The 26,122-nt window shown below is 41.6% G+C and overlaps 1 protein-coding gene across 1 annotated transcript in view; it reads left to right on the top strand.

Moving 5' to 3' along the window:
* The window catches only part of LOC307044233 (TBC1 domain family member 12-like), a 38,743-nt gene that overhangs the window by 2,089 nt on the left and 10,532 nt on the right, over positions 1 to 26,122 (top strand). Inside the window, exons 2-8 of the mRNA XM_079689316.1 lie at positions 10,841 to 10,976; positions 22,886 to 23,001; positions 23,151 to 23,233; positions 23,553 to 23,670; positions 24,089 to 24,195; positions 24,396 to 24,479; positions 24,600 to 24,691. Coding sequence (XP_079545442.1) covers positions 10,841 to 10,976; positions 22,886 to 23,001; positions 23,151 to 23,233; positions 23,553 to 23,670; positions 24,089 to 24,195; positions 24,396 to 24,479; positions 24,600 to 24,691 — 736 coding nt within the window. The remainder of the gene's footprint in view (positions 1 to 10,840; positions 10,977 to 22,885; positions 23,002 to 23,150; positions 23,234 to 23,552; positions 23,671 to 24,088; positions 24,196 to 24,395; positions 24,480 to 24,599; positions 24,692 to 26,122) is intronic.

Below are 26,122 nucleotides of genomic sequence, written 5' to 3'. Positions count from 1 at the left end.
TGTTCAGGTGTATATCAGTATGTAGTGTCTCTACTTTAAAGAGTCCTCTCCTGCTGATGTTCAGGTGTATATCAGTATGTAGTGTCTCCACTTTAAAGAGTCCTCTCCTGCTGATGTTCAGGTGTATATCATTAGCCGCTTTCACACCGCATGACTTGCCGTACTTTAGTGCCGGCACTAAAGTACCACGGCACTGAATCCGCCAGGGGGCTAGTGCCAATCGCATTCACACCGCAGTACTTTCCCTGAGGCAAGATTACGCTGACGTCATTTCGTCTTCTTTTTCTCTGGGTTTACTGGCAGGCCGCAAAACCACTTCACGGCGAGTACAAAAAAAAGAGAGAAGAAGAACTACACGGGGGAGGGGGTATAAAGCCCATCCGCTGTACATGAGGCGTTTGTTTACTTTCCGACCTCAGACATGGAGTTATCGAGTTTGCTCCGGTGTTGTAGTACGTGTGGTCATAACTGCTTTAAACTACAAAAAAAGTACTCTCTCAGGTGTGGATGTGGTTTTGTAGCGAGGAAAAAAATGGCTGCCTAACAAAAACAATTCAGAGTCTAACGGGGCGTAGTTTGCAATTCGCCCAGCCAATAGAAATAGAATACAAATTGGCACTCTTTTATCACCAGGTTCGTACCACCTCTCTAGCAGGGACTGAAAATGGCCAAAAGAGTTTCCGGCACTGAGTAGTCCCGGCGGTGTGAACGCGACATTATTGGTACTAACGGAACTAAAGGACCAAAGTACCAGGGAAAGTCCTGCTGTGTGAATGCGGCTAGTATGTAGTGTCCCTACTGGGACATGTCTCCATCACGTACAAAATGTTGGAGCGCTAGCCAATAGGAACTTGAGTGTTCTATACTGATGTCACTATGTTGAGTCCATTTAGAGAAACATCAAACTATATAATGCACTACAGGAAAGGGAACAACACAAAAAGAATAAGAAAGACTCTTTAATAAAAAGTACTGACTTTTGGTGGACTTCACTATTTTGCTAAATACTGAGAAAGGAAATAAGTCAGTGGAAACTTTCCCCGTTCTTCTACCAATCCTGATTCTCTAAAAAGCAGAAACACAACTGAAAGGCAGCATTTCCACTTCTTCATAAACTCCCCCCCCCCCCCCCCTTTGGCTCTAAGTTAAAGATGAAAACAAAACCACTTGAGCTGCTAGCCTCCCTCACTATCATAATTTCTGACAGTAAAAATACCCACGATGCAATTGGGGACACAACCAATTTGATTCCTGCACACACATAGATAATTATAGATTTTAAAATGAGAGAGAATAACAAATACATCTTTTGGAATCCCCTCAGAGACAGCTGAAAATAAACTGAAGACACTTCAGATGTTTGAGATGACGTGGAGACCTTTCTCTTTTTGGGATCACCACGTGTCAGTACTTCCACATCACATGTTAGACGCTATTATCCAAAGCGACTTCCATACATTCAGTACTGTGGGCAATCCCCACAGGAGCACTTTGGGGTGAAGTGTCTCAGGGACACAACGACATGCTGACTGCAGTGGGGTTTGAACTTGCTATCCCCTGGTTCGAAGTCCAGCACACTACCCACTGAGCCACATCCGTACTTTTCTTCAGATCCTGTGATTTTGGCCGGTATTGCACCATAGTTTTGTTCTTTGCACTACAGTTAGGATCCATTCTTTCATGAAGCATATTCAACACTGAAACACTTGAGCACAGACTACAGTTTAAAAAAAGCAGGAATAAAATCTGATCCGACAGAAAATGTTCCGTTTTAGTTTTAAAGGCCGCTACACACCGACCTGAGACCAAAGAACTCGTACCGAAGGCGTCCCGGCTTTTACGTCCCGGCTTTTACGTCCGTTACGTCGCCCGCCTACGAACACACCGCAAAGACTTCAGTCGACGAGTGGCAATAACTGTCCTTACCAGCAGGCAGCGGTAGTGTGTATTCGTCATTCAAAAGAAGCAACAGCCAATCAGAGTGATTTCTTTGGCCGACTTTCATGTTCAATCGGCCGCGGTGTGAAAATATACCGTAAAGCAGGGACACCCCAACCTGAGTAGGGCGCCGCGAATGCCCGACTGCCTCTGACGGCCTCTGACTCCCAAGATCGGGTAGGTGTGTCAGGGCCTTTACACACACAGTTAAGCTCACACACTATTTGATGAACATATGGGTTCACCTGCTGAAAAACAGAACAGATGAAGCAAAGAAAGTGGAAGCCATGAAGCAGATTCAGGCAGCAGAAGAATAGATTCCCTCTTAAAGCATCAGAGAACAGAACAGCTGACAGAGAAGAACACAGTATGTCCCGGTTTCCAACAAGTGATGCAGAGACTGAGGTTTCTCCATATTTACACCAGGCTCTGATGAGGGATGAACGAGGAGGTTTGACACGTCTCAGCTGCTCCTCTCAGCCTCTGTGTGCGTTAGCGTCTGCATCACGGTCAGTGTGCAGTGTGCAGAGAGACAGCCGGCTTACAGAAACACACTCACTCTGAGGCACCAGCTCTCCCTCCATTTAACCTCCGTCACGCTGTGTCTGTCCGCCTGGACGACTCATTAGACTCTCACTGCCTGAACGTGTTATATCTGAGTAGGGCTGAACGATTAATCGATTGTAAATCAAAATCGCGATTTTAAATGATGGGATTATCAAATCGCAAAGCTTGCGATTTTTTTAAACATTTTTTTCTTTTTTGTTCTTGTGTGTCAGTCATCCACACCAATCAGAAGTGCTGTGCTCCACATGTACCAGCCATTGTTAACCAATCAGAAGTGGCCCATGATAGAAGGTGATAGACAGATTGATCCAATCACCTGCCAAGTATTTTTTTAAAGTGCCTGCCCTTTCCAAATGGCTTCCAATGGAGCTTTAGATGGTTTGGTGAAACCATCTGAGTCAGGTTAGTAATGCTCCATCACATGTTTCTATTACAGGGTGAATCTTAAACTGAAGCTTGACTTTAAAGCAACCCAACGGAAGTTTCATGTAAGTTTAGTTCTTTCACTCGTAGCTCGGGCTGCGGGGGTTCTAGAGACGGGAGTACGTTGATACGACCTTCCTAGCCGGAGTTATGGCCGCATTTTACAATAAACTTACGTTGGGTCGCTTAAAAACAAATATCGCAATTCAAATCGCAATATTTGTCAGAAAAATCGCAATTAGATTTTTTTCCCAAAATCGTGCAGCCCTATATCCGAGTAAACTTTAAAGAGCACTTATCTTTATCTGATTGATTTCTAACGTGTGAAACAAGAGCATTATGATACAGTACAATCTTAAATTGATAAACATAAATATTAATGACTTACAAATTATATATAAACAAATAATCGACTTAATTACACATCTGAAAAGGGGTGGGAAGAAGTTAACATTTATTTAATCCCGCCCCTTCTCCCAAAAACTTAATTATTAACTATTAATTATTTTTCTTTTCACAAAATGTAGATCTCAATATATGTCTACATACAATATACATTTACAATTATGAATAGATGATATCCTTATTACTACAATATTTATATATATTATTATTTTACGTTGTGTGTCATATTTGATGATACAAATATAAAAGACTATCATTTTACATCCACCCTCCGAAATACTATGTTATTAAAAAACAAACAAATAAATGAATAAACAAATTAGGGCTCTGCGATTATGGCAAAAATCATAATCACGATTATTTGGGTCAATAATTGATATCACAATTATTAATTATTAATTGACTTTGAAAACATCAATTTATTGAACTTTAAAACAAATACAAATAATAATTTGAACAGTATCTTTTTAACTGTTGATTACCCTGAACCAGGCCCGGCTTCAGGATGAAATGACTGAGGGGGCTGTTAAAATATCGGAGGGGGCGATGATACTGGCAATGTAATGAATTGACACACCAAGCTTTTTTCCTTCTCACTGCTCTACAATCTCTTTGCTTCTTTATTTTTATTCCGGATTTACCCCTCTCGTTCTGTTCTGTTCCTCCGATCTTTAATCATAGATAGTAGATATTTGATAGATAGATAGATACCTGCACTTTGGTTTACTGACCAAACCAAATCTATTTCCTCAATTTATAAATGGACAGGCTCTGTAATTATACCATAACCTTTTCTCCTCTAGCCATTAACTCGTCTTCCTATACCGATTTATTTACCTCTAGTCAGGTCAGGATTAAAGGAACATTAATCTGGTTGATTTTTTATTTTCAGGAGTGAATGTTCAAATCAAGGCCTAAAACCTGGCATTTCATAAGAAAGTGACTAATATATAAACCAAATGTAATATTGGATCAAATACTACACCAAATGGACAGACACAGATTAAAGTAAAGTCCCCTGGTTTGTCTCTAGAGTCTAACTGATCCGTCACTAAATGTCGCTCATTGTACCAATACGGTTGATATAATACATAACATATTATTATTCTAGTAAAAGGGCTCGCTTTGGCAAAAACCTGATCCATACAGGCAACCCTAACTAATAACAAGTAACCATCACGTGTGGTGCCATCTGTAGTCTTATTTTTTGTTGATGTCATCTTGTTTTCACCAGGGCCGGCCCTTGGCATAGGCAGTATAGGCGAATGTTAAGGGCGCATCAACCAATCAGGGGCGCCGAAAATTGGGGAGAAAAATTACATCATGTATTTTTTAGCTGCCCGGATTATAACAGACAAAGACTCATTCTGAAAACTACACTGGAACAACATAACATTAAGGACATGGATTTCAAGTCAATGGACGAATGTAAATCAAGAAATGAAGTAAACAAGCTGATCTTCAAGTTCCTCAAAAACACTGATCTGAGGACAAGGATTTAATATAAACATTTAATAAATCAACAGTAGGTGGCGATATATGCTCCAAGTGGAAGCGATTCACCATTAAAGACAAAAGAAGAAGAAAAAGTAGTAGAAGAAGAAATACGCTAAAACAAACAGGCACAACACTGCTACTCTGTTTTTACTGACATGTAACATTTGATTTCACCTTACTCTATTTTTTTTAACGCACGTTCGAAAACGGGAACATTTTCGTGAGTTTAAAACGGGTACCAGCCACAAAAACAGGGACTCTGCCCGGAAAACGTGGACGTTTTGGTCACCCATCTGACTGTGCTTACAGCTAAGCACACACGCTAACATTACGACTACAAGCTCACTTGGTGTTGAGGCTTTCGTTGCTTGACTGCCTTCCCACATATCTGATCTAAACAAAGTAACGTGTGTTGGGCAAAATAATTATTTAAAGTTATTTAATAATTGTGACATTTATTGTACTTTTTGATGGATGAATGATGCTCAAAGTGAGGGGGCAAAGAATACAACTGAGGGGGCCCCTTTTGCCCCCTCGTGGCGCCGGGCCTGCCCTGAACGCATAATTCAACTGAAAAACCAATACATAAATAAATTCAATAAATTACACATTTATATTTACTTTTAAATAAATAATATCAAAAATAATAAATACCAATAAACAAGATCAACAAATATTTTGGAGTGCACTTCAACAAGCTACTAAAGATATATAAATATGATAAATCAATTAGACCAAAATGAATTGGATCAAATATGTCACAACCTAGCAAAGCTAAATAATTGTTTTTTTCGATTATGTTTTTTTCGTAATTGTGGCCAAAATCGTAATTGCGATTTAAAATACGATTTAATTGCACAGCCCTAAAACAAATGCATAAAAGAGGTAAATGGTAATCAAGAAAAGATAAAATAACAAACCAAGGAAATAAATAAACCGTAAACACCCAGTTATCATTAAACATTTCATCCCTGTATCTTCTGGGAATCATGTCCGTATAACTTTTTTCAAACGGTCTTACGTTAGTTACGTCAGGGTGATACAGAGCAGCCATGCCGCTGAACTCTTGCACGATCACCGCTTAGTCTTCCTCCCCTGTGCAACAACCCGTATGTGCTCTATATACTTTGTTATACATATTACCACGCTCTACTAACTGAATTGTTGGCGGCCGGTGGAGGAGCGTTTGTGTTTGTTAAATCTCCGTCTGGTTTTTGGTTTGGACGCGAGCCTCAGCAGCCGGCTCGAATGTCACGGCGTCTCCGAGGAAATCCAGATCTCTCTCTCTCTCTCTCTCTCTCTCTCTCTCTCTCTCTCTCTCTCTCTCTCTCTCTGTAACTTCTCTCTCTCGCTCTCTCGCTCTCTCGCTCCCTCTCTCTTTAACATCTCTCTCTCTGTAACCTCTCTCTCTCTGTAACCTCTCTCTCGCTCTCTCTCTCTCTCTCTCTCTCTCTCTGTAACTGCTCTCTCTCTCTCTCTCGCTCTCTCTCTCTTTAACATCTCTCTCTCTCGCTCTCTCTCTCCCTCTCCCTCTCCCTCTCCCTCTCTCTCTCTCTCTCTCTCTCAGGGCAGAAACAAACCATCAGGAATTCATTTAAACCAGAACTGTCGGCCTGAAGCTACAAAACAAAAACACTCACAGCGGTTTTCTCACGATGTGCCGACATTTTGTGGCTTTTCTTCCCGGTTTATGATCCTCTCACGGTTTCTTTTCATTGTTATTATTATATATTTAATATAAATGTTTTTTGTCAGTCCAAACCCCAGAGCTATTAATATGATATAAAACAAAGGAAAGAAGGACATCTCCAAAGTTTAGCAGATTCTTATAAAGTGCACACTGGGTTCAGGTTTGATCTAAAGCCGTGGCTGTAATTGCTTATAAGAGTCAGGGGTGTTTCTAGAAACATATAGTATGAGTTCTGTGTCTCTGATGTTGTCTATAAGATATATAAATAAATAAACGTTTTACGGGGAAAATCTGCATTTTGGTTTGAGGGCACACACACGACAAAACCCTGATAACATGTTGGTAAATGTTAATATATTGTCATTGCATTAGGCGTTGGCATCGGTGAGATTTTGGCTCTAGGAGGATGTTTATTTTTCAAAAGATTATCACATTAAGCCATAAAATGTCCATATTTTGTCCCAGAAATATAAATAAAAGTAGGTGTACAAAAGAAAGTAAACTTATTTAATCTGCAACTTCTCTTTTTTTGCTAAATTTGTATGACCTTATAGAGCAGGGGGGTCAAACTCAAATACACAGTGGGCCAAAATAAAAAAATGGGTACTAGTGGAGGGCCGGACTGGTTCAATGTTTATTGCAGAACTTATTGAAATGAACTTATTGCACATATTAAACCTGGAACTAACAAAGCTTCAATGATTGCCTATAAAAACAACATTAAATAATCAGCTGATTCATTTCTTATGGCTCTATCTGCAGCTTCTCCAGAGTCATTTCTCATGAGTACATTTTCCCACAGGCCAACAACAGCTTCAACAAAACTATTTCCCTCAAAGAGAAACCAAACATGCCCTGTTGTCGTGAGAGAGAAAGTGCAGAAGGAAACATCCATTAAACTCAGTGTGCTGCTCTGTGATGCTAGCTCAGATACTTGGCATCTCATCTTGGGTGCAAGGTCATCAATGTTTGGGCTCAGGCTCTGAGCTGAGGAGACCCTCAGGATGGAGTGAAGGTGTGCGTGCAATATACCGGAGGGCCAGATCTAAAAGGAATTTGAAATTATCCTGCGGGCCGAAATTAAATCCACCAAGGGCCTGATTTGGCCCCCGGGCCTTGAGTTTGACACATGTGGTGTAGGGACTATTTGAATTGCTACTCCCCCTTACCCTCTTTGTGTATTTCCATTAGTTTCCACACGCTTCATGCTCGGGGATTTAATGATCTCTAAGCACCTGCGGGGTTAATTATTTACACACACAGGCATCCTGTGCACTGCACTCAGGGAATTAGATTAGATGCTATCACACTGTGTCTGTCACATGGCATTAACGCTCTGATAAACAGAACAAGAGCCGTGTTAGAGCCCGTTTGAATTTCAGCTACAGGTGTTGTGTTCAGGTGAACAAGGAGAACAAGGAGAACAAGGCTGCTCTGATCTGAGTAAACACAAAGAGAAACTCTGTGTTTCATTATTCACACGCTGGAGTATTAATAGTGACAATATCACCCTGTGTGTCTCTACTGATCCTGTTCAGTGTGAGTGTCTCTACTTTAAAGAGTCCTCTCCTGCTGATGTTCAGGTGTATATCCGTATGTAGTGTCTCTACTTTAAAGAGTCCTCTCCTGCTGATGTTCAGGTGTATATCAGTATGTACTGTCTCTACTTTAAAGAGTCCTCTCCTGCTGATGTTCAGGTGTATATCAGTATGTAGTGTCTCTACTTTAAAGAGTCCTCTCCTGCTGATGTTCAGGTGTACATCAGTATGTAGTGTCTCTACTTTAAAGAGTCCTCTCCTGCTGATGTCCAGGTGTATATCAGTATGTAGTGTCTCTACTTTAAAGAGTCCTCTCCTGCTGATGTTCAGGTGTATATCAGTGTGTAGTGTCTCTACTTTAAAGAGTCCTCTCCTGCTGATGTTCAGGTGTATATCAGTGTGTAGTGTCTCTACTTTAAAGAGTCCTCTCCTGCTGATGTTCAGGTGTATATCAGTATGTAATGTCTCTACTTTAAAGAGTCCTCTCCTGCTGATGTTCAGGTGTATATCAGTATGTAGTGTCTCTACTTTAAAGAGTCCTCTCCTGCTGATGTTCAGGTGTATATCAGTATGTAGTGTCTCTACTTTAAAGAGTCCTCTCCTGCTGATGTTCAGGTGTATATCAGTATGTAGTGTCTCTACTTTAAAGAGTCCTCTCCTGCTGATGTTCAGGTGTATATCAGTATGTGGTGTCTCTACTTTAAAGAGTCCTCTCCTGCTGATGTTCAGGTGTATATCAGTATGTAGTGTCTCTACTTTAAAGAGTCCTTAGCAGACCACTGACAAAAGAGGAACAGTGCCTCTTTAACAGAAGCTCAAACAAAAAAATGAAGAAAACACTTCCTCTTTTCTATTTGTGAGGTGTTGCTCAACAACTACAAGAAGCAAGAAAACACTTTCTACTTCGTGCTTTAGTTACGCTACAAATTAACGGTTTCATACCCAAACCAAAATTCATACATTCTCAGGATTTAGTGTGTGTGTTAGTAATTGCAAGTAAACAAACACAGTTGACTTATCCACAGAGGTGCTTCCACTGCAACACAACACACCTTTTGATGAAAAGGAATACAGAATAATCTGAATGTAAATCAAGTTCACATAAATACAGTTGCAAGAAAGAGTATGTGAACCCTTGGATTTAATAACTGGTTGACCCTCCTTTGGCAGCAATAACCTCAACCAAACGTTTCCTATAGTTGCATATCAGACCTGCACAACGGTCAGGAGGAGTTTTGGACCATTCCTTTTTACAAAACTGTTTGAGTTCAGCAATATTCTTGGGATGTCTGGTGTGAATGGCTCTCTTGAGGTCAGGCCACAGCATCTCAATTGGGTTGAGGTCCGGACTCTGACTGGGCCACTCCAGAAGGCCTATTTTCTTCTGTTGAAGCCATTCTGTTGTTGATTCACTTCTGTGCTTTGGGTCGTTGTCCTGTTGCATCACCCATCTTCTGTTGAGCTTCAGTTGGTGGACAGATGGCCTTAAGTTCTCCAGCAAAATGTCTTGATAAACTTGAGAAATCATTTTTCCGTGGATGATGGCAATCTGTCCAGGCCCTGAGGCAGCAGCCCCAAGCCATGATGCTCCCTCCACCATACTTCACAGTTGGGATGAGGTTTTGATGTTGGTGTGCTGTGCCTTTTATTCTCCACACATAGCGTTGTGTGTTCCTTCCAAACAACTCAACTTTGGTTTCATCTGTCCACAGAATATTTTGCCAGTGGAACATCCAGGTGCTCTCTTGCAAACTTCAAACGTGCAGCAATGTTTTTTCTGGACAGCAGTGGCTTCCTCCGTGGTGTCCTCCCAAGAACTCCATTCTTGTTCAGTGTTTTACGTATCGTAGTTCTTCAACTGAGATGGTAGCATGTACCAGAGATTTCTTTAAGTCTCTAGCTGACACTCTAGGATTCGTCTTCACCTCATTGAGCATTCTGCGCTGTGCTCTTGCAGTCATCTTTACAGGACGGCCACTCCGAGGGGGAGTAGCAACAGTGCTGAACTTTCTCCATTTATAGACAATTTGTCTGACTGATGAACATCAAGGCTTTGAGAGATACTTTTGTAACCCTTTCCAGCTTTATGCAAGTCAACAATTCTTAATCGTAGGTCTTCTGAGAGCTCTTGTGCGAGGCATGGTTCACATCTGGCAATGCTTCTTAAGAATAGCAAATTCAAAACTGGTGTGTATTTTTTATGGGGCAGGGCAGCTTTAACCAACACCTCCAATCTCGTCTCATTGATTGGACTCCAGGTTGGCTGACTCCTGACTCCAATTAGCTCTTGGTGTGTGTGTGTGTGTGTGTGTGTGTGTGTGTGTGTGTGTGTGTGTGTGTGTGTGTGTGTGTGTGTGTGTGTGTGTGTGTGTGTGTGTGTGTGTGTGTGTGTGTGTGTGTGTGTGTGTGTGTGTGTGTGTGTGTGTGTGTGTGTGTGTGTGTGTGTGTGTGTGTGTGTGTGTGTGTGTGTGTGTGTGTGTGTGTGTGTGTGTGTGTGTGTGTGTGTGTGTGTGTGTGTGTGTGTGTGTGGAAAGTGCAGCAGCTGCAGACGGTGGTCAGACTGACGATGAGGAGGAGGGGTTCATCATCACTTTTTATGGCTTTTCATTTGTTTTTGAGGAACTGAATAATTTTCCATCAGCTTTTTGAGTCTGAGGCTACAGGGAAACATAATAACAGCTCTCTGTCTTTTTGTAATCTCTAACCAATTACAATTCTAAATGTTTGTAGTTGATTATAATCAGCTGTGTTTATTAACCCCTTTGTTTCCGTCTCTCTTCAGGAGCCTGTTTTCTAGGAAAGCCAAAGAGCCCAAGGCGGCGTCCCACAATGCAACAGGGTGGCGTCTGTTTGGCAAACCACCAAGCAGAGAGGAGGATCCGACTTCAGACCCTGAATCCACACTGTGCTCACAGGAGGTCAGCACACACTCACTCACTCACTCACTCACTCACTCACTCTATACATATTAGTAGTAGACCAAATATGTAGATAGATATGTCACTATATGTACAGATGTCCATTTTCACTCATTTCGTACTTCATTTTTTAGATGACCAAATATGTATATATGCTGACAGTTATTTTACTCTTATTTGTACTCATCTCATATTTCTTAGTCTTTTGTTATTATCATTATTATTAATTTTGTTTTATTGGTTTTATTTTTGATTTGATTATTCTGTGTGAATCTGTGCCGTCCTGTTTTTCACCCTGTTGCTGCTTGAACAACTGCATTTCCCCACGTGGATTAATAAAGGTCCGTCTTATCGTATCTTACAAACACACACACCAGGGTTTCCGTTAGCCGGTAATTACTTGTTTTTAGCTGGTAACGTTTATCAAAAACCGGTAAATTCAAAACCTGCCAGTCAAAATGTCCGGTAATAATTAGGGATGCTCCAATCGATTGGCCGCCGATCATTATCGGCCGGTATTCACTCTTAATAGTTTGATCGGTGCTCTCTATAAAGGCCGATCAGGAGAGCTGGATCTGATCGATATGGACATAAACGCGAGTGAAGTGTAACCGGACGAGAGATCAGATCAGCTTCTGAGTCTGATGGAGACTTATTATCCAAAGTGACTGTAAAGTTTTGAATAATGTACTTCATCTACTACAAGTAGTTTCTTTGAATGTAATAATTATGTTGTTTGTTGTTTGTGGAATCATTTATTGAAAAATGAATCTGAACTTTTCGATCTGTTACGATTCTAAACTGAAGCAATATAAAAATGACTCCCATGAACTGAGTTTTAAACATCAGCATATCCGGTCCTAGTCCGGTGATTACCTGCTAACGGAAACTCTGCTACACAATTCTTATTATTATTATTGAAACATGACCGGTGAGATTCAAATTTGTCCAGTAAAATAAATTCTGTTCGGACATTTGACCGGCAAGAAAGAATTCTGGCGGAAACTCTGGCACACACACATACACACACGCACACTAGGGATGCATACCGGTATCCGGTATAACCGAAATACTGGTTACTGGTCGCTACGGTATACCGTACCGAAATCAGATCCGGTTTCGATACTTTTAAAATAAAATACTTTTTTTAATATAATTTTAAAAGTGAGCCGTAATATCCTTAAACTCAGGCCCAAACCGTCAAATTACGATGTCAAGTCAAACGAGTCACTGTGGAGTGTTGGCTGCACCATCTGGTTGACATCCGCCAGCCAATCAGATCGCGCGCCTTGCATCGGCTTCGGTGTATGTATTTTTCATTGTTTGTTCAATACTAGAAAGGTAAGTCCCACAAATGAACTGTGATGGGATTTGTTTTCTCTCACCAGTGAAGGCAAATGTTGATTTTAAAGATGAGATTTGTTTGTTTGTGCAATGCCGAGATCTCATGACCATTATTCTATTATTTATTTGTTCTCTAGTCGAATCTCAGGTTTAACATGAATTCTAATGATGCTATAACGGTCTGTTTGCATTGACAAGATGTGCTCTTAACGCGGCACACCTGATGAAGGGTGTTATCAAAGATATTCCATAATCGGTTTTCTTCATATTTTTAATGTATTTTTCATTGTTTGTTCAGTAGCCTACTAAAAGGTCCAAGAAGTCCCACAATTGAATGTAATATTCATTTGACATGTTAACTATATCGTAAAGCGCTTCATGGGAGTCATTGTGGGATGATACATTTTCAAAGTGTCACGATATGTGTCGGTTGAGTATCGGTATCTTTCAGTGGTATCGGTATCGTAAAAAAGTCAACGATATGCATCCCTAACCCACACACACACACACACACACTCACTCACTCACTCACTCACACAGACACACACACACACTCACTCACTCACTCACTCACTCACTCACTCACTCACACTCACGCACGTGCACACACACACACATACTCACACATAATCACACACACATACTCACACACATACTCACACACACATACTCACACACACACACACACACACACACACACACACACACACACACACACACACACACACACACACACACACACACACACACACACACACACACACACAGCCGCGTCTTCCCTCTCTCTGTTTGGATTCGAGACAAACAGTGAAATCTCGTTTCTACACATTTTTCCATACAAATGAAAGGTTTTCCTACTTGGGGGGGCACCATATGGTTGTGGAGAGAAAAATAAACTAACATTACAAATAAAACAGCTAATAACCTGGGGAATGGCTCTTAAATCACATGCCAGCACCAGTCATGAAATGTGGGGTTAACGCTGGAGCTCAGATGCCAAATGCCAACAGTCTTAAAATGCTTCTTAAATCTGGCTTATTTTAAACAAAGGTAGCTGCAGAATTCATGCTGCTTTGAGTTGGAGTGCATCTGTTTAAAGTCGCTTTAGCCTCAGCTCAATGTAATTTAATTGACTGTAATACAGACGCTCTTCTGGATAAAGACTAGGTAATTGCAGGGTTTTTACTCCAAACTGCAAAGTGCTAACCGCGCTCTACTGCAGGGAAAACACTGATTGTTGTACCTCATACACCCCCACTGTGAACCATCCAGCCTGTGTCTTTAAAGCCTGAACTGTGTGTGTGTGTGTGTGTGTGTGTGTGTGTGTGTGTGTGTGTGTGTGTGTGTGTGTGTGTGTGTGTGTGTGTGTGTGTGTGTGTGTGTGTGTGTGTGTGTGTGTGTGTGTGTGTGTGTGTGTGTGTGTGTGTGTGTGTGTGTGTGTGTGTGTGTGTGTGTGTGTGTGTGTGTGTGTGTGTGTGTGTGTGTGTGGAGGCTAATGCTGTTAGCCTGCGTCTGTTTACAATATACACAGCAATAAGGCTGTGAAATAGATTGTGTTTGTATGTGAGTTTATTTGGTCGCCAGGCAACTTGCAAACACTGCCTGCTGCAGCTGAGGACAGACACAGACACACACAGACACACACAGACACACACACGTACTAGACTCATGGTACTAGGATGGGTTAAATGCAGAGAACAAATGTCACTGTGTGCTCTGCATGTGTGGCCATTAAAGAGGGTTTCATCCCCCGATTCTATCCACACACACACACACACACACACACACACACACACACACACACACACACACACACACACACACACACACACACACACACACACACACACACACACACACACACACACACACACACACACAATTCAACCCTCTATCTCCCCCTCTCTTGCTGCGTAGTATAATTTCTCTGCCATCAGTGACACACTTAAACACACAGCTTTTCCTCTCCTGTCATCTAGAGCAGATTATATCATTGACACACACACACACACACACACACACACACACACACACACACACACACACACACACACACACACACACACACACACACACACACACACAGAGCAGCGTCTTCCCTCTCTGTTTGGATTCGAGACAAACAGTGAAATCTCGTTTCTACACATGATGAGGATGAAGCACCACATGATGAAGATCTGCAGTATCTCCTGATCCTGACCCAGGGTTGACCTCTGACCTCTCTGTGTAGCGCAGAGAGCAGACGATGCTAACGATGCTAACAGCAGAGCGTCTGATCACATGACAGCAGCCGGATGATTGATGACAGCAGTCGACCAGATGTTGTTCAGACACGTCAGACACTAAACTGAGGAGGAAGAAGAGGAGGAGGAGAAAGAGGAGGAGGAGGAGGAGGAGGAGAGCTGGCTTTCAAACGGTTTCCTTTGAATTCAGTGCGTCAGGAAATATCTCTGAGGCGTTCATCCGGACTGTGATGGTGATCATGTGGGATAGGATAAACCTTTATGGATCCCTGTAGGCGCTGAAGCAGCAGCAGCAGCAGCAGAGTATGAGTGAAACACAGGAGAGTAAGAACACAAGCACTAATCAGATGTACGTACATACAGATACAAGTGAAGCTAGTTGTTTACATAAACAGTGCAGGTTTCTTCACGGTTAATAATCATTCATTACATGCTCAAAGCGCTTTACATTACATATATCAGGCATGTAATACATCAACGCTGTGGACCCACCGGAGCGAATTAGGGTGAAGCGTCTTGCCCAAGGACACGGCGGCATGTTGACCACGGGTTCTCCAGCCTGATGGCTTCTGGTTCAAAGGAGCTTTGTGTTGTCCAGAGGAGATAGGGTTCTCTGGCTGTTCGTCTCCTCATCTTCAGTATCCTTGCATGAAGGGGGAGGGGGACAGAGTCCTGTCGTGGCCCATTCTTGTGGGATATCTAAAACTGTGCCACGTCAACAGGGATCCGCTTCTTGACTCACACGTTAACAACCATCCAAATAAAGCTCTGTAGGCGCTGGTTTCTTTGCCTTCCTTGGCCGATTGATTTGCTCCCATATATTTAAACAAACAAAATGATCAGTGTAACGTGAGGTCACAGACTGTTCCGATTCCCCGTTCGTTGCTGGAGACAATTTCCTCCTCACGCTCAGTCCCACCCCTTCCTTATATCACAGGTTGGGCTCACAGTAAATCAAAGTTTAATTCGGTACTAATACATACATGGAAAGAATATATTAAGATCTAAATTAATAAGAACATAATACACTCATTGTCAACACAGAAAATGGCTCTAACAGGTTCCTTCTGTTGCTGCTTCCTCCTCAAACTCCTCCGCTGTGATTCAAAGGCTGTATCCTCAGATGCTCAGCAGCTTCAGAGTAGACATGGCCTGAGCTCCTCCAACAATGCAACATGTATAATAAAATAGTGCAAGAAGTCTGTATCCATGTGAATAGAATATGATATGTACAAGAACGGAATGTGAAGTTAAATAATGTACATTAAATACGGTTTATTGCTGTGATAACTATTTAGATAAGTAGATTTGGTGATGTGAGGGTTGTTCACATGTGCACTCATACTTATCTCCTGCTTCAAGATCTCTCATAAAAGTTATGTCTGCAGGGTGCTCACTTTCTGCTTCTCACGTGAATACTACACTTCTGCAGATTTGAATCTAAATGTAGTACACATGCATTAGACAGAATGTAAGCCCACTCCGTCTCGTCACAGTGAAGCTTTACCTGCAGAGGTTTGGTGTTCAAATCAAATGTATTTCAGCAGTGCGTCACGTGACTTCATCCGGCTGCCTTCTGTTGTCTTCCTTTCAACTTCCTCCTCCCAGTTTAACTATTGATAAAGCATAGAGTATAAACGATCACCCAAATCTGAGTTACACCTTTTAAGGTAACTTTATTCCTGCTTAGTACCACACGTGTTACTCTTCTTTTTGAGATGTCAATAGATCTCAATTACACAAAATCAAACCTAATTTCTGAGTAAAAAAAACTGACCACAAATGCTGTAAATTTGAATAAACACAAAATTAAATTAAAGAGATCTTGATTTTTTTCATTATACAAGCCAACATGTTATGTTTCTGGCACCAACATAACACAAACCTTTATCCTAACATAAACACATTTTGGAGCGGGTGAAATTTGACAGGAGGACAACAGGAAGTCGTCACAAAGAGACTCGGCTCTCTGTCGCCCCCTGCTGCTGATCTGTGATCTGTGATCTGTGAATGAAAGGCTTGTTGTGCTGCAGAGCCACAGCTGTCTGTTGATCCTGTGAATACACTGTCTGTTGTGCATGGTGTCGACCGTCACACACACACACACACACACACACACACACACACACACACACACACACACACACACACACACACACACACAGATTTATTCAGATTCTCTCTGCAGAGCTTATCCTCCACAAACAGACTTTGTGCTGCAGCTGACGAACAATAACTCTGTTTATAAGCGAGTGTGTGTGGATTGTGGTTTGGTACAACATCTACATTGTTTGTATTTACTTCCCACTCAACATGTTCTTTGACAAACATATTTAAATGATTATTCTATTGTGTTTTCTTTCCGGTGTATTTGATGTAGGTTTCAGATTAAGATGACTATTATTACCTTTTTGAACATTAACGCATGGAGACATGTCCCGGTAGAGACACTACATACTGATATACACCTGAACATCAGCAGGAGAGGACTCTTTAAAGTAGAGACACTACATACTGATATACACCTGAACATCAGCTGGAGAGGACTCTTTAAAGTAGAGACACTACATACTGATATACACCTGAACATCAGCAGGAGAGAACTCTTTAAAGTAGAGACACTACATACTGATATACACCTGAACATCAGCAGGAGAGGACTCTTTAAAGTAGAGACACTACATACTGATATACACCTGAACATCAGCAGGAGAGGACTCTTTAAAGTAGAGACACTACATACTGATATATACCTGAACATCAGCAGGAGAGGACTCTTTAAAGTAGCGACACTACATACTGATATACACCTGAACATCAGCAGGAGAGGACTCTTTAAAGTAGAGACACTACATACTGATATACACCTGAACAGCAGCAGGAGAGGACTCTTTAAAGTAGAGACACTACATACTGATATACACCTGAACATCAGCAGGAGAGGACTCTTTAAAGTAGAGACACTAAATACTGATATACACCTGAACATCAGCAGGAGAGGACTCTTTAAAGTAGAGACACTACACACTGATATACACCTGAACATCAGCAGGAGAGGACTCTTTAAAGTAGAGACACTACATACTGATATACACCTGAACATCAGCAGGAGAGGACTCTTTAAAGTAGAGACACTACATACTGATATACACCTGAACATCAGCAGGAGAGGACTCTTTAAAGTAGAGACACTACATACTGATATACACCTGAACATCAGCAGGAGAGGACTCTTTAAAGTAGAGACACTACACACTGATATACACCTGAACATCAGCAGGAGAGGACTCTTTAAAGTAGAGACACTACATACTGATATACACCTGAACATCAGCAGGAGAGGACTCTTTAAAGTAGAGACACTCCATACTGATATACACCTGAACATCAGCAGGAGAGGACTCTTTAAAGTAGAGACAATAAAAACTGATATACACCTGAACATCTGCAGGAGAGGACTCTTTAAAGTAGAGACACTACATACTGATATACACCTGAACATCAGCAGGAGAGGACTCTTTAAAGTAGAGACACTACATACTGATATACACCTGAACATCAGCAGGAGAGGACTCTTTAAAGTAGAGACACTAAATACTGATATACACCTGAACATCAGCAGGAGAGGACTCTTTAAAGTAGAGACACTACACACTGATATACACCTGAACATCAGCAGGAGAGGACTCTTTAAAGTAGAGACACTACATACTGATATACACCTGAACATCAGCAAGAGAGGACTCTTTAAAGTAGAGACACTACATACTGATATACACCTGAACATCAGCAGGAGAGGACTCTTTAAAGTAGAGACACTACATACTGATATACACCTGAACATCAGCAGGAGAGGACTCTTTAAAGTAGAGACACTACACACTGATATACACCTGAACATCAGCAGGAGAGGACTCTTTAAAGTAGAGACACTACATACTGATATACACCTCAACATCAGCAGGAGAGGACTCTTTAAAGTAGAGACACTACATAATGATATACACCTGAACATCTGCAGGAGAGGACTCTTTAAAGTAGAGACACTACATACTGATATACACCTGAACATCAGCAGGAGAGGACTCTTTAAAGTAGAGACACTACATACTGATATACACCTGAACATCAGCAGGAGAGGACTCTTTAAAGTAGAGACACTACATACTGATATACACCTGAACATCAGCAGGAGAGGACTCTTTAAAGTACAGACACTACATACTGATATACACCTGAACATCAGCAGGAGAGGACTCTTTAAAGTAGAGACACTACATACTGATATATACCTGAACATCAGCAGGAGAGGACTCTTTAAAGTAGCGACACTACATACTGATATACACCTGAACATCAGCAGGAGAGGACTCTTTAAAGTAGAGACACTACATACTGATATACACCTGAACAGCAGCAGGAGAGGACTCTTTAAAGTAGAGACACTACATACTGATATACACCTGAACATCAGCAGGAGAGGACTCTTTAAAGTAGAGACACTAAATACTGATATACACCTGAACATCAGCAGGAGAGGACTCTTTAAAGTAGAGACACTACACACTGATATACACCTGAACATCAGCAGGAGAGGACTCTTTAAAGTAGAGACACTACATACTGATATACACCTGAACATCAGCAGGAGAGGACTCTTTAAAGTAGAGACACTACATACTGATATACACCTGAACATCAGCAGGAGAGGACTCTTTAAAGTAGAGACACTACATACTGATATACACCTGAACATCAGCAGGAGAGGACTCTTTAAAGTAGAGACACTACACACTGATATACACCTGAACATCAGCAGGAGAGGACTCTTTAAAGTAGAGACACTACATACTGATATACACCTGAACATCAGCAGGAGAGGACTCTTTAAAGTAGAGACACTACATACTGATATACACCTGAACATCAGCAGGAGAGGACTCTTTAAAGTAGAGACACTACATACTGATATACACCTGAACATCAGCAGGAGAGGACTCTTTAAAGTAGAGACACTACATACTGATGTACACCTGAACATCAGCAGGAGAGGACTCTTTAAAGTAGAGACACTACATACTGATATACACCTGAACATCAGCAGGAGAGGACTCTTTAAAGTAGAGACACTACATACTGATGTACACCTGAACATCAGCAGGAAAGGACTCTTTAAAGTAGAGACACTACATACTGATATACACCTGAACATCAGCAGGAGAGGACTCTTTAAAGTAGAGACACTCCATACTGATATACACCTGAACATCAGCAGGAGAGGACTCTTTAAAGTAGAGACAATAAAAACTGATATACACATGAACATCAGCAGGAGAGGACTCTTTAAAGTAGAGACACTACATACTGATATACACCTGAACATCAGCAGGAGAGGACTCTTTAAAGTACAAACACTACATACTGATATACACCTGAACATCAGCAGGAGAGGACTCTTTAAAGTAGAGACACTACATACTGATATACACCTGAACATCAGCAGGAGAGGACTCTTTAAAGTAGAGACACTACATACTGATGTACACCTGAACATCAGCAGGAGAGGACTCTTTAAAGTAGAGACACTACATACTGATGTACACCTGAACATCAGCAGGAGAGGACTCTTTAAAGTAGAGACACAATATGCTGATATACACCTGAACATCAGCAGGAGAGGACTCTTTAAAGTAGAGACACTACATACTGATATACTCCTGAACATCAGCAGGAGAGAACTCTTTAAAGTAGAGACACTAAATACTGATATACACCTGAACATCAACAGGTGAGGACTCTTTAAAGTAGAGACACTACATACTGATGTACACCTGAACATCAGCAGGAGAGGACTCTTTAAAGTAGAGACACTACATACTGATGTACACCTGAACATCAGCAGGAGAGGACTCTTTAAAGTAGAGACACTAAATACTGATATACACCTGAACATCAGCAGGAGAGGACTCTTTAAAGTAGAGACACTACATACTGATATACACCTGAACATCAGCAGGAGAGGACTCTTTAAAGTAGAGACACTACATACTGATATACACCTGAACATCAGCAGGAGAGGACTCTTTAAAGTAGAGACACTACATACTGATATACACCTGAACATCAGCAGGAGAGGACTCTTTAAAGTAGAGACACTACATACTGATATACACCTGAACATCAGTGGGAGAGGACTCTTTAAAGTAGAGACACTACATACTGATATACACCTGAACATCAGCAGGAGAGGACTCTTTAAAGTAGAGACACTACATACTGATATACACCTGAACATCAGCAGGAGAGGACTCTTTAAAGTAGAGACACTACACACTGATATACACCTGAACATCAGCAGGAGAGGACTCTTTAAAGTAGAGACACTACATACTGATATACACCTCAACATCAGCAGGAGAGGACTCTTTAAAGTAGAGACACTACATACTGATATACACCTGAACATCTGCAGGAGAGGACTCTTTAAAGTAGCGACACTACATACTGATATACACCTGAACATCAGCAGGAGAGGACTCTTTAAAGTAGAGACACTACATACTGATATACACCTGAACAGCAGCAGGAGAGGACTCTTTAAAGTAGAGACACTACATACTGATATACACCTGAACATCAGCAGGAGAGGACTCTTTAAAGTAGAGACACTACATACTGATATACACCTCAACATCAGCAGGAGAGGACTCTTTAAAGTAGAGACACTACATACTGATATATACCTGAACATCAGCAGGAGAGGACTCTTTAAAGTAGCGACACTACATACTGATATACACCTGAACATCAGCAGGAGAGGACTCTTTAAAGTAGAGACACTACATACTGATATACACCTGAACAGCAGCAGGAGAGGACTCTTTAAAGTAGAGACACTACATACTGATATACACCTGAACATCAGCAGGAGAGGACTCTTTAAAGTAGAGACACTAAATACTGATATACACCTGAACATCAGCAGGAGAGGACTCTTTAAAGTAGAGACACTACACACTGATATACACCTGAACATCAGCAGGAGAGGACTCTTTAAAGTAGAGACACTACATACTGATATACACCTGAACATCAGCAGGAGAGGACTCTTTAAAGTAGAGACACTACATACTGATATACACCTGAACATCAGCAGGAGAGGACTCTTTAAAGTAGAGACACTACATACTGATATACACCTGAACATCAGCAGGAGAGGACTCTTTAAAGTAGAGACACTACACACTGATATACACCTGAACATCAGCAGGAGAGGACTCTTTAAAGTAGAGACACTACATACTGATATACACCTGAACATCAGCAGGAGAGGACTCTTTAAAGTAGAGACACTACATACTGATATACACCTGAACATCAGCAGGAGAGGACTCTTTAAAGTAGAGACACTACATACTGATATACACCTGAACATCAGCAGGAGAGGACTCTTTAAAGTAGAGACACTACATACTGATGTACACCTGAACATCAGCAGGAGAGGACTCTTTAAAGTAGAGACACTACATACTGATATACACCTGAACATCAGCAGGAGAGGACTCTTTAAAGTAGAGACACTACATACTGATGTACACCTGAACATCAGCAGGAGAGGACTCTTTAAAGTAGAGACACTACATACTGATGTACACCTGAACATCAGCAGGAGAGGACTCTTTAAAGTAGAGACACAATATGCTGATATACACCTGAACATCAGCAGGAGAGGACTCTTTAAAGTAGAGACACTACATACTGATATACTCCTGAACATCAGCAGGAGAGAACTCTTTAAAGTAGAGACACTAAATACTGATATACACCTGAACATCAACAGGTGAGGACTCTTTAAAGTAGAGACACTACATACTGATGTACACCTGAACATCAGCAGGAGAGGACTCTTTAAAGTAGAGACACTACATACTGATGTACACCTGAACATCAGCAGGAGAGGACTCTTTAAAGTAGAGACACTAAATACTGATATACACCTGAACATCAGCAGGAGAGGACTCTTTAAAGTAGAGACACTACATACTGATATACACCTGAACATCAGCAGGAGAGGACTCTTTAAAGTAGAGACACTACATACTGATATACACCTGAACAATCCGCAGGAGAGGACTCTTTAAAGTAGAGACACTACATACTGATATACACCTGAACATCAGCAGGAGAGGACTCTTTAAAGTAGAGACACTACATACTGATATACACCTGAACATCAGCAGGAGAGGACTCTTTAAAGTAGAGACACTACATACTGATATACACCTGGTTATTTAACTTGCTTTGTGTTTCTAATGTCTGCAGGAGGACCAGGAGTTGGACCCTTCTTGTCCTCAGCTGCCCTCGGCTGCAGGACGGAGGAAGAACCTGGAGTTTGAGCCTCTCTCCACCACAGCGCTGATCCTGGAGGACCGGCCAGCGTGAGTACCATGAGACACCATCGGCGTCCAGTACAGACGGCTGCATACTGGTTTAATGTAAACTTCCCCAGGGCCACAGAAACCTGAGCTGTTAGAGGGTTATTTAGTTTCTGATGTTAATGTGTTTGTCTGAATCCTCCGTCCTGCAGGAACCTACCCGCCAAATCTCTGGAGGAAACTCACAGACACAAGATGGAGTATGATGAGATGGTGGCAGGAGCCAAGAGGAGAGGTAAACACACACACACACACACACACACACACACACACACACACACACACACACACACACACACACACACACACACACACACACACACACACACACACACACACACACACACACACACACACACACACACACACACACACACACACACACTGCCAAGCAAATATCGTAAAAAAACACAATTACAACCTGTGTCCAAAACGACCTCTTGTCTTCATCCACCGTTTTTTTGGCTAAACAGTTTCCCACACTTTTCTGCTTGGCTCAGACAGGGACACGGTTATTACATATTTCTAAATGTGTGTGTGTGTGTGTCGTGCAGAGATGAAGGAGGCGCAGAGGAAGAAGCGTCAGATGAAGGAGAGACACCGCCAGGAGGACAGCATCTCCAACGCCATGATCGTCTGGAACACAGAGATCCTGCCGCACTGGGACACCATGTGCGTACAAGCTGTGTGTGTGTGTTTTATATACTGTGTGTGTGTGTGTGTGTGTGTGTGTGTGTGTGTGTGTGTGTGTGTGTGTGTGTGTGTGTGTGTGTGTGTGTGTGTGTGTGTGTGTGTGTGTGTGTGTGTGTGTGTGTGTGTGTGTGTGTGTGTGTGTGTGTGTGTGTGTGTGTGTGTGTTTTATATACTGTGTGTGTGTGTGTGTGTGTGTGTGTGTGTGTGTGTGTGTGTGTGTGTGTGTGTGTGTGTGTGTGTGTGTGTGTGTGTGTGTGTGTGTGTGTGTGTGTGTGTGTGTGTGTGTGTGTGTGTGTGTGTGTGTGTGTGTGTGTGTGTGTGTGTGTGTGTGTGTGTGTGTGTGTGTGTGTGTGTGTGTGTGTGTGTCGCATGTTTATACTTCTTTATGTGTGTGCAGGAAGGCGACGAGGCGGGTGAGGGATCTGTGGTGGCAGGGTCTTCCTCCCAGCGTCAGAGGAAGAGTGTGGAGCCTCGCCATCGGCAACGAGCTCAACATCACACCAGGTACACACACACACACACACACACACACACACACACACACACACACACACACACACACGATTTACCTATTCATGTTATTTTTTGTACAGTTACATACATTTTTTGTTTAAATGTTATATATAATTTGTATTATTAAAAGTGTGTGTGTGTGTGTGTGTGTGTGTGTGTGTGTGTGTGTGTGTGTGTGTGTGTGTGTGTAGAGCTGTATGAGATCTTCCTGTCTAGAGCCAAAGAGAAGTGGAGGAGTTACAGCGAGACGAGCTCCGTCAACGACAACGAGAGCGGTACCCCACACAGCTCCAATATGAAACATTAGAAACCTCCACGTGGATATTCAGAGCTGAGAACATGCCGTGAAATGAAAACATAATTATCTCAAGTGAAAGGTTTCTCCTGTGTTTCAGACGGAGCCTCTCTGGCCGACAGAGAGTCCAGTCTGGACCTCATCAAGCTGGACATTTCCAGAACCTTCCCCTCCCTCTTCATCTTCCAGAAGGTAATCATCCGGTACTTTAGTTGTCATTTTGAAAGACCCCACTCATCCTCACCGTGCTCTGTTCTCCGGCAAGAGGGTCCGCAGCACTAAGAGCAGAACAGTCAGATTCTGTAATAGCTTCATCCCCATGCCATCAGACTGCTGAACAGCAAGTAGACCAGAAACACAGAGATTACATGACGCTGTGTAAAGAGCACATATTTGTTATGTATATATATATATGTATAGTCAGTCTTTATATTTAAAACACACACTTTATCTTTAATTTTATCAGCACCACGTCACTATAAAGTATTTATTTATATGTACAATTTTAGCAAGTTGTTATATTGTCCTGTTCCTGTAAGCCAGTACAACGACATTTAGTTTTAATAGTACACTCTGTGTCTTGTTGAAATGACAATAAAGTAAGCCTAAGTCTAATTTATGCTTATAATTTAATGAACAAACGCAATCCTGAACACAGTAATACTAAATCATCAGGAGCATAAATAAAGAAAACATCTAATCAGATAATTAATAGATAAACAGTCATTTCCACAATTGTCCCAATAACACTGTTAGAGAACTCTCCCTGGTCCCCGGCTTGAGCTTCAAAACAGGATCCATGTATCTGTGATCCTCTCCAGAATGGAAGGAGTCATCACATACAGAGCATCAACTAGTTCCTGAACAGTGTCCTTCACATGCTGATATCCAAGAGAGGGAGTTACCCAGTCACAAGATGGAGGAATAGAAAGCAGTATTCAATGTTTACTTCAGATTAGCTCCACGTCAGAAATGATCATGCTTGTCATATGTCTCTCTCCATAGAGGCTGAATCATCATGTTAATCACATAGCTATCATATGCCTCAAACAGTCCTGATGCTCTTCTAGGTAATCACACATCCTGTCATGTTCACAGCTACAGTTGGGAGGGCTGTACCCGCATATTCGAATATCCGAATATTCGTTCGTTGTAGAGTACTATTCGGGTTTCAATTTCGTTATTCAGATATTCGTTTTGTTTGTTTTTAATTTGAAATCTCCAATATCAACGTAAGAGCTTGTTCGGGGGGTGCTAACACTTAGCCATAAACTTTATCGTTTACTTTCTCCATCTTTACATGTAGATATTACCTTTCTCCGTTAATCTCCGTCACGTTGTTTCCATAGCAACAACAACAACTTCCTGTCAACAGCGCTACCTCTCCTTCAAAATAAAAGCATATCCATAAATAGGAAGCCAAGCCAAATTACACTTAAGACATACATATATACAACTGCAACGAAAGTAAACACAATGCGATATCCTTTTCAATTTCAAAGAACACAAATTGGGTTAATATTTATAAAAAAACAATACTGTAGAATAACAAAATGAATGCTGTGAATACACCAAATTACACGTGTTGAAGCGGTTTGCTGCTGATTACTACGCCCCCCCCCC

This window comes from Notothenia rossii, assembly GCF_949606895.1.
Source record: "Notothenia rossii genome assembly, chromosome: 6".
Taxonomy (NCBI): domain Eukaryota; kingdom Metazoa; phylum Chordata; class Actinopteri; order Perciformes; family Nototheniidae; genus Notothenia; species Notothenia rossii.
The sequence above is the reverse complement of the archived record's forward strand: the minus strand, read 5'-3'. Positions and strand labels throughout refer to the sequence as shown.